Raw genomic sequence first — 7,500 nt, 5'->3', positions numbered from 1 at the left:
TTGATGAAAATGTTTGTGATTGATCAAGATATGGAGCTTTGGGAGATCATAACTAAAGGACCTAAGATTCCCATGAAAAAGGACGCTCAAGGAAATGATGTAATTAAGTCCGAGTCCGAATATTCACAAACAGATTTGGAATGGGTTTCCAAAAACTATAGAGCAATGAATCAATTATGTTGTGCTTTGAATGGTACTGAGTTCAATCGAGTTTCTTCATGTACAAGTGCTAAAGAAATATGGGACAAGTTGGTTGTGACATACGAAGGAACAAGTCAAGTAAAGGAAACAAAGATCAACATCCTCATGCATCAATATGAAATGTTCAAGATGAAAAAGGATGAGAATATAAATGAAATGTTTACTCGTTTTACTTTGATTACTAATAGTTTGAATTCTCTTGGAAAAACTTTTACTAATGCAGAAAAAGTCCAGAAGGTCTTAAGGTGTCTTCCAAGATCCAAATGGGGTCCAAAAGTCACCGCCATAGAGGAAGCTCAAGACTTGAGAGTTCTATCGCTTGACGATCTCCTTGGAAAACTCACAACTCACGAACTTACCCTACATGATGATGGAGATAATGATGTAATACCTTCCATGAAAAATCTTGCATTAAAGGCAAAGAAATATCATGAATCCTCAAGTGATAGTGAAGATAGCGATGATGAGGAAGATCCATTTGCGTTAATTACAAAAGGTCTTGAAGGAATTATGAAGATGCGAAAACGATTTAAGAAATTTAAATCCAGAAATAAAGGTAAGTCTTCTAATTCTAATTTAAATTTTAAGACTAACAAACTTGCTTGTTTTGAATGTGGTTCTACAGAACATATCGTAAAGGACTGTCCTAAGAAGAAAAGGCAATCCTACAAAAAGAACAAAAACAAACAAGCGATGGTTGCAACTTGGAGTGATTCCGAAGTATCATCCGAATCTGAAAATGAAGATGGACAAGCTCATGTATGTCTTATGGCTGATAATGATGACAATGATGATTTAGATCAAAATCACAAAGAGGTACGTGAATATCTTAACACATGCACAAAAGATGAATTGGTTATAACACTCCTAAATATGTTTCAAATTGAGAAAATTTTAAAAGATGAGAAAAACACTTTGGAAGATCGAATACGTCATTATGCTGAAGGTTGTGAAGAAATTATAAATAAAAATAATTCGCTAAAGGCTGAAAAATCAAATCTTGAAAAGACTGTCAAGGTCTTGAAAGAACAGAATCTCAGTCAGACTAAACAGCTTATTGATCTTAAAAATGAGAACAATGATCTTGAAGCCAGGATCAAAACCTTGAAACTGGAATCTGAGAAAAATCTACAAGCATTAAACAAGCTTAATGAGTCTGAATCTAAACTCACTAAAATGCTTACACAACAAAAATCAACTAGTGATAAACGTGGTATTGGTTATAATCATGTTACACATAACTATAAGAGTAAAACCACATTTGTAAAAGGTGCAAATAAACATAAACGTACTCCTACTTGCACATTTTGTTGCAAAAAAGGACATATAAGATTTGCATGTCCTTACAGACGTAAAGATGATTATATTATCAAGAATTCCTTTCCTTTTGAATTACGTGAACAGATAAAGCAAATATGGGTTCCTAAAGGAACAAGACCACCCAACATGGTCTATCCCGAATATGGTTCCAAATTTGTCACTTGGATAGCCAAGTAAGGTTGAGAAAGGTTATTTTCTTTTGTTTTGTAGGATAAACAAAAATGGATTCTAGATAGTGGATGCTCGAGGCATATGAGTGGTAAAATATCTTTATTTTCTGAAATTAAAGAAAAATGCAATGGCTCAATCACCTTAGGAGATAAAGGTAAATGCAAAATTTTAGGCGTTGGTAAAATTGGTAAGAATCCATCTAAAACTATTGACAATGTTTATTTAGTTGAAGGTCTAAAATTTAATTTGCTAAGTGTGTCTCAACTATGTGATAAAGGTAATGAAGTAATTTTTGACAAAGAAAAATGTGTTGTTAAAAATCCTAATACTGGAGATACTCTCATTACTGCTCTTAGAAATGATAATGTTTATGCTTTACATACTAACGAAATTGCAGTGCAAAATTTCAAGTGTTTGAAAGCTATTACAGATAATCCAAAACTTTGGCATAGACGTCTTGGCCATATCAATACTCACACCATGCTGAAGTTGGTAAGTAAAGATTTAGTTAAGGGACTTCCAGCTCTTGACTATAAACAATGTTCTATTTGTGACGCATGCATTAAAGGTAAACAAGTAAGAAGTTCATTTAAACCGAAGAAAATGGTAAGTACATCAAGACCATGTGAACTATTACATATTGATTTATGTGGACCAATGCGTGTACGGAGCATAAGAGGTAAATCTTATATCCTAGTTATAGTTGATGATTATTCTAGATTTACGTGGGTTGATTTTCTAAAGGATAAAAGTGAAGCCTTGAAACCGTTTTCAAGACGCTGTAAAGAGATGCAAACTCAACTGAACCTTCCAATAGTCTCGGTTAGAAGTGACCATGGAAGAGAGTTTGATCAATTAGGCTTTGACTCCTTTTGTGAAAAATATGGTATAACCCATAACTTTTCAGCTCCTAGGACACCTCAACAAAACGGTGTAGTTGAAAGGAAAAATCGAACTTTAGAAGAGATGGCAAGAACAATGCTTATTGAAAATGGATTAGCTAAACACTATTGGGCTGAAGCTATTAACACAGCTAATTATGTCTTAAATAGATGTCTTATAAGACCCATACTTAAGAAAACTCCTTATGAGTTATTCAAAGGAAGAAAACCGAATATAGCATACTTTAGACCATTTGGTTGTAAATGTTTTATTCATAATAATGGTAAAAATAATTTAGGAAAATTTGATGCTAGAAGTGATGAAGGTACATTTCTTGGATACTCACTTAATAGTAAAGCTTATCGAGTGTTAAACAAACGTACAGGTATAGTTGAAGAAAGTATACATGTTGTTTTTGATGAATCCGAAAATGAAACTTTAAGTGAAGGTTTTAAAGAGTTAAACCTTAATAAACATTTTGATGATTTAAGTGATAATGAACTGGATATTAAAAATGCTAGTGCAGTTAAAAAGATTAACATGCAGGATACCATACAAAGTATTGAGGATGAAGGAAAACAGGTTGTTAACATTGAAGACTCACAGTCTGATCTTGAGACCCAACCTCAAGATCTTGAGATAGTTCCTGAACATACTGTTTTGGGTACACCAATTAGAAATACCTCAAATGAAGTAAGTACAAGTTCATTAAATGAAAACACACCATCCATACTACGAAGAAGAACTAGAAAGTCATATCAACATCCTCCAGAGAATATTATAAGTGATCCAAACAAAGGTACGCAAACTCGATCCTCTCTTAAGAATCTATGTGCATTTTCTGCTTTTGTTTCTCTCATAGAACCTAAAGATGTTAAAGAAGCATTACAAGAACCAGAGTGGATTATTGCAATGCAAAATGAATTAAATGAATTCGAAAGGAGCAAAGTTTGGGATCTAGTTGAAAGACCTCCAGATCGTACTATTATTGGAACAAGATGGGTCTTTTGAAATAAACTCAATGAGGATGGAGATATTGTAAGGAATAAAGCAAGACTGGTAGCTCAAGGCTATAATCAAGAAGAAGGAATAGATTATGATGAAACTTTCGCACCTGTGGCAAGGTTAGAATCTATCCGTATTATGCTTGCTTTTGCTTCATACATGAATATTAAACTATATCAAATGGATGTTAAATGTGCATTCTTAAATGGATACTTGCAAGAAGAAGTATATGTTAAACAACCACCCGGCTTTGAAAATTCTGATCTACCTAATCATGTGTTCAAACTAAATAAGGCATTATATGGCTTGAAACAAGCTCCAAGAGCTTGGTATGACAGATTTAGCTCACATCTACTTGAAAATGAGTTTCAACGAGGTAAAATTGATAAAACTCTTTTCATTAAAACTAAAGGAAAAGATATTCTAGTTGTTCAAGTATATGTTGATGATATATTGTTTGGAGCTACTAATGATTCTTTGTGCAAGGAATTTTCTGAGATTATGTGCAAAGAGTTTGAAATGAGCATGATGGGAGACTTAACATTCTTTCTTGGACTACAAATAAAGCAAAAGAAAGATGGCATATTTATTTGTCAAAGTAAATATGTTAGAGATTTATTGAAAAAGTACAATATGGATCAATGTAAAGAAGTTAATACGCCTATGAGTACAACACTAAGTTTGGACCAAGATATAAATGGTAAGAGTGTTGATCAAAAGACTTATAGAGGTATGATTGGTTCTTTATTGTATTTAACTGCTAGTCGTCCTGATATCATGTTTAGTGTTTGCTTATGTGCTCGTTTTCAAGCTAACCCAAAAGAATCTCACTTAACAGCAGTTAAGAGAATCTTTAGATATTTATATGGGACTAAAGACTTTGGTCTATGGTACCCTAGCTGTGGAAATTTTAGTTTAATTGGTTTTTCAGATGCTGATTATGCTGGATATAAAGTTGATAGAAAAAGCACCTCAGGATCGTGTCAGTTCTTAGGAAATTCATTGATCTCTTGGTATTCTAAAAAGCAAAATTCAGTTGCTTTATCTACAGCTCAAGCTGAATACATAGCTGCCGGTGCATGTTGCTCTCAAATTTTATGGATTGCTCAACAACTTAGAGACCTTGGAATTGATTTCAAAGGCATACCAATAAGATGTGATAATACAAGTGCAATTTGTATTACAAAGAATCCTGTGCAACATTCTCGTACAAAACACATTGAGGTACGTCACCATTTTATAAGGGATCATGTTGAAAAAGGTAATATTTCTTTATCTTTTATATCTACTGAAAATCAATTAGCGGATATATTTACAAAACCTTTAAGTGCTGATCGTTTTGCTTATATACGTATGGAACTTGGCATGCTAAATGATGTTGCATGAATTAAGGGGGAGTTGTAACAAAGAGTAATATCTTAGAGTAATGGCATATGAGTAAAAGGATTGAGACGTTAATTACATAAAAAACCAAGTATGTATTAAGGGGGAGCATTACGTATTATTGTGATCATATATGTGTTTATGCATAAATTTAAGAATTGAAAATTTGATTTCAATTTCTTAAAAAAATTATTTGTTTTATATATATGGGATTTATAATTGAATACCTTTAATTAATAAAGGATATTTAATTATTTTAAAACAAAATTGTTTGTTTCGATTAGTTGTGAACATCATCAATGCGTTAAAATTGTGTTCATTATTTTGGTTAATAAATTCAATCAATCTCATAATTGTATTTCCACTGATTCACGGTTGAAAACCAAAATCAAATGCTTGTTCACCATGATGCACAAACCGGTCAAGCTTCACATACACACACACCCTTTGCATTTTCTTGTGTTGTCAAATCAATCAATTTAATGAAAGTACAAATGCATGTACTATACTCCTTTAAAAGAGAGTAAAACGCTTTACTCATTCATTTACTCACAAAATCTTTTTCTGATTTTCTCTCAAAACCGTCTCTTTCACTTTCCCTTTCAAGCTTTTCATACTCTACTTCAATGGCACCTAAAAGAAGGATGAGTAGATCCTCTTCAAAATCCGAAAAAGGAGAATCATCTAAATCACAAATGGCTGAACCTATAACCCCTGTTGTTTCACCATTACACACTTTTGATATTCCTAAACAATGGTTCGAAAATCATACTGCTTATGGGAGATGGGTTGATATTTTTCGACAAAGATTACTTTCCTTTGTTGATATACTTGATTATAATTTCTTTCTGTTTGAAGACTTTGAAATAATCTCTGTTTTTATTCAATCTACTCCTGGTATGTTATTAAGTCCTGGTTCTACTACCTATCCAACTCTTGTGAAAGTTTTCTATTCAAACTTGTCTTTTGTTATGATTAAAGGAGAACATGCTTTAAGAAGTTTTGTTAAGGGTCAAGAGATTGTGATTTCAAAAACCCTAATGAATGACATTTTCAAATTTTCTCATAAATCTGATGATCAAACTCCTAATATTTTGGCGTTACAAAATGCTAGGGATATGTTCATACTTGAATCTTATTCTGATTTCTCTTCTACTAAACAGTTAACACATAATGCTTTGAATTTAAATGGTAAATTGTTACACTACATTCTTGTAAGAACCGTTTTCTCTCGCAACACTTCTTGTGAATTGGTTACTGATGCTCATCTTATACTGATGTGGAAGATTGCTTCTCTGAAAAATGTTGATTTTTCTTCTATTATTTTCTCCACAATGCGATTTTGTTGCTCACATTCTCGCAATTGCTCTCTTCCTTATGCCAATCTTTTAACATTGATCTTTGATCATTTTAATCTACTCTCTGATTTAGAGGAAGTGGATTGTTCTGGTCCAATTTCATTATCTACTGAAATTCTTCCGCCTCTTGGTATTTTCAAAGTGGATGGCAAATATGAGTTGTACTCAAATTTGTCTTCAACTGATAAAGAGGATCTTCAAAAGATTCATGGTAAGCGGCTTACACGTCTTGAACCTCATATCAAGGAACACACCACTCTTTCCCGACTTCAGTCTCTAGATTTGGAGGTTGGTGAAATGAAATCTTCCCTACTGGCATTACATGATAAAGTGTCTACTCTTACTTTTATGTTAGACTCTTTTATGAAAGAAATGAAGGGAATGGTAGTAGAAGATGTGGTAGTGGAAGAAGAGGTCGATGATGGTGATGCTGCTGTACCTCAAGAGGCTGAGGCTAAGGAGAAGGATAAAGAGGGAGAAAAGAATGGAGATGATGAAGTTACTGGTGAGGGTCAAACTATTGATGTGAATATTGCTGAGACCACTCCAATCCAAACAATTAATCCAACCGTTGATGAAACAATTACCCCTGGACAATCCAAACCTTCCAAGAAAAGGAAGAGAAGGTCTAGGAAGTAATTTTTGTTGATTATGCATGTTATGGCTTTGATGAACAATATTTTCTTTTCGGCAAACAATATTTTCTTTTGATAATCCCAACATTTTAAGACTCCTTGTTTACTTTTTGATGAAAGTCAAAAAGGGGGAGATATATGTATGTTTTATTTATACTTACTATGTTTTATTTATACTATCATGCTTACTTGCTTATATAAAATGTTTGCTTATATAATGTTTTGTATGTTTGTTTGATGTTTGCTTGCTTATACTGAAAAATTGTTAAATGTTTTGCTCTGATTTAATAAATTGTTCTGTTTTAAGGGAGATATAATATATATATATACTTAAGGGAGATATGGAAAGATTAAATATTTGATTACTGAATAAATAATGATTGTAATGATATGATATAACATAGTTCTGTTTTGAAACTGTTCTTAAAATCTTGAAGAATGTTTCTGAAAAATGATAAAGTCTCGAAAATGTTTTTATATATTATTATTATTCGTGCTTTTCAATTCATTATAACTTAGAAATATGATTTAGGTAAATATGGTTT

The 7,500-nt window shown here is 32.5% G+C and overlaps 1 protein-coding gene across 1 annotated transcript in view; it reads left to right on the top strand.

The window, feature by feature from the left end:
* Positions 1-7,500, top strand: part of LOC130805646 (uncharacterized) — a 49,282-nt gene that overhangs the window by 25,552 nt on the left and 16,230 nt on the right. Inside the window, exons 3-4 of the mRNA XM_057670430.1 lie at positions 6,735-6,890; positions 7,076-7,095. Of these exons, the coding sequence (XP_057526413.1) occupies positions 6,735-6,890; positions 7,076-7,095 (176 nt within the window). The remainder of the gene's footprint in view (positions 1-6,734; positions 6,891-7,075; positions 7,096-7,500) is intronic.

Source organism: Amaranthus tricolor, chromosome 2 (assembly GCF_026212465.1).
Source record: "Amaranthus tricolor cultivar Red isolate AtriRed21 chromosome 2, ASM2621246v1, whole genome shotgun sequence".
Classification (NCBI taxonomy): domain Eukaryota; kingdom Viridiplantae; phylum Streptophyta; class Magnoliopsida; order Caryophyllales; family Amaranthaceae; genus Amaranthus; species Amaranthus tricolor.
The sequence above is the reverse complement of the archived record's forward strand: the minus strand, read 5'-3'. Positions and strand labels throughout refer to the sequence as shown.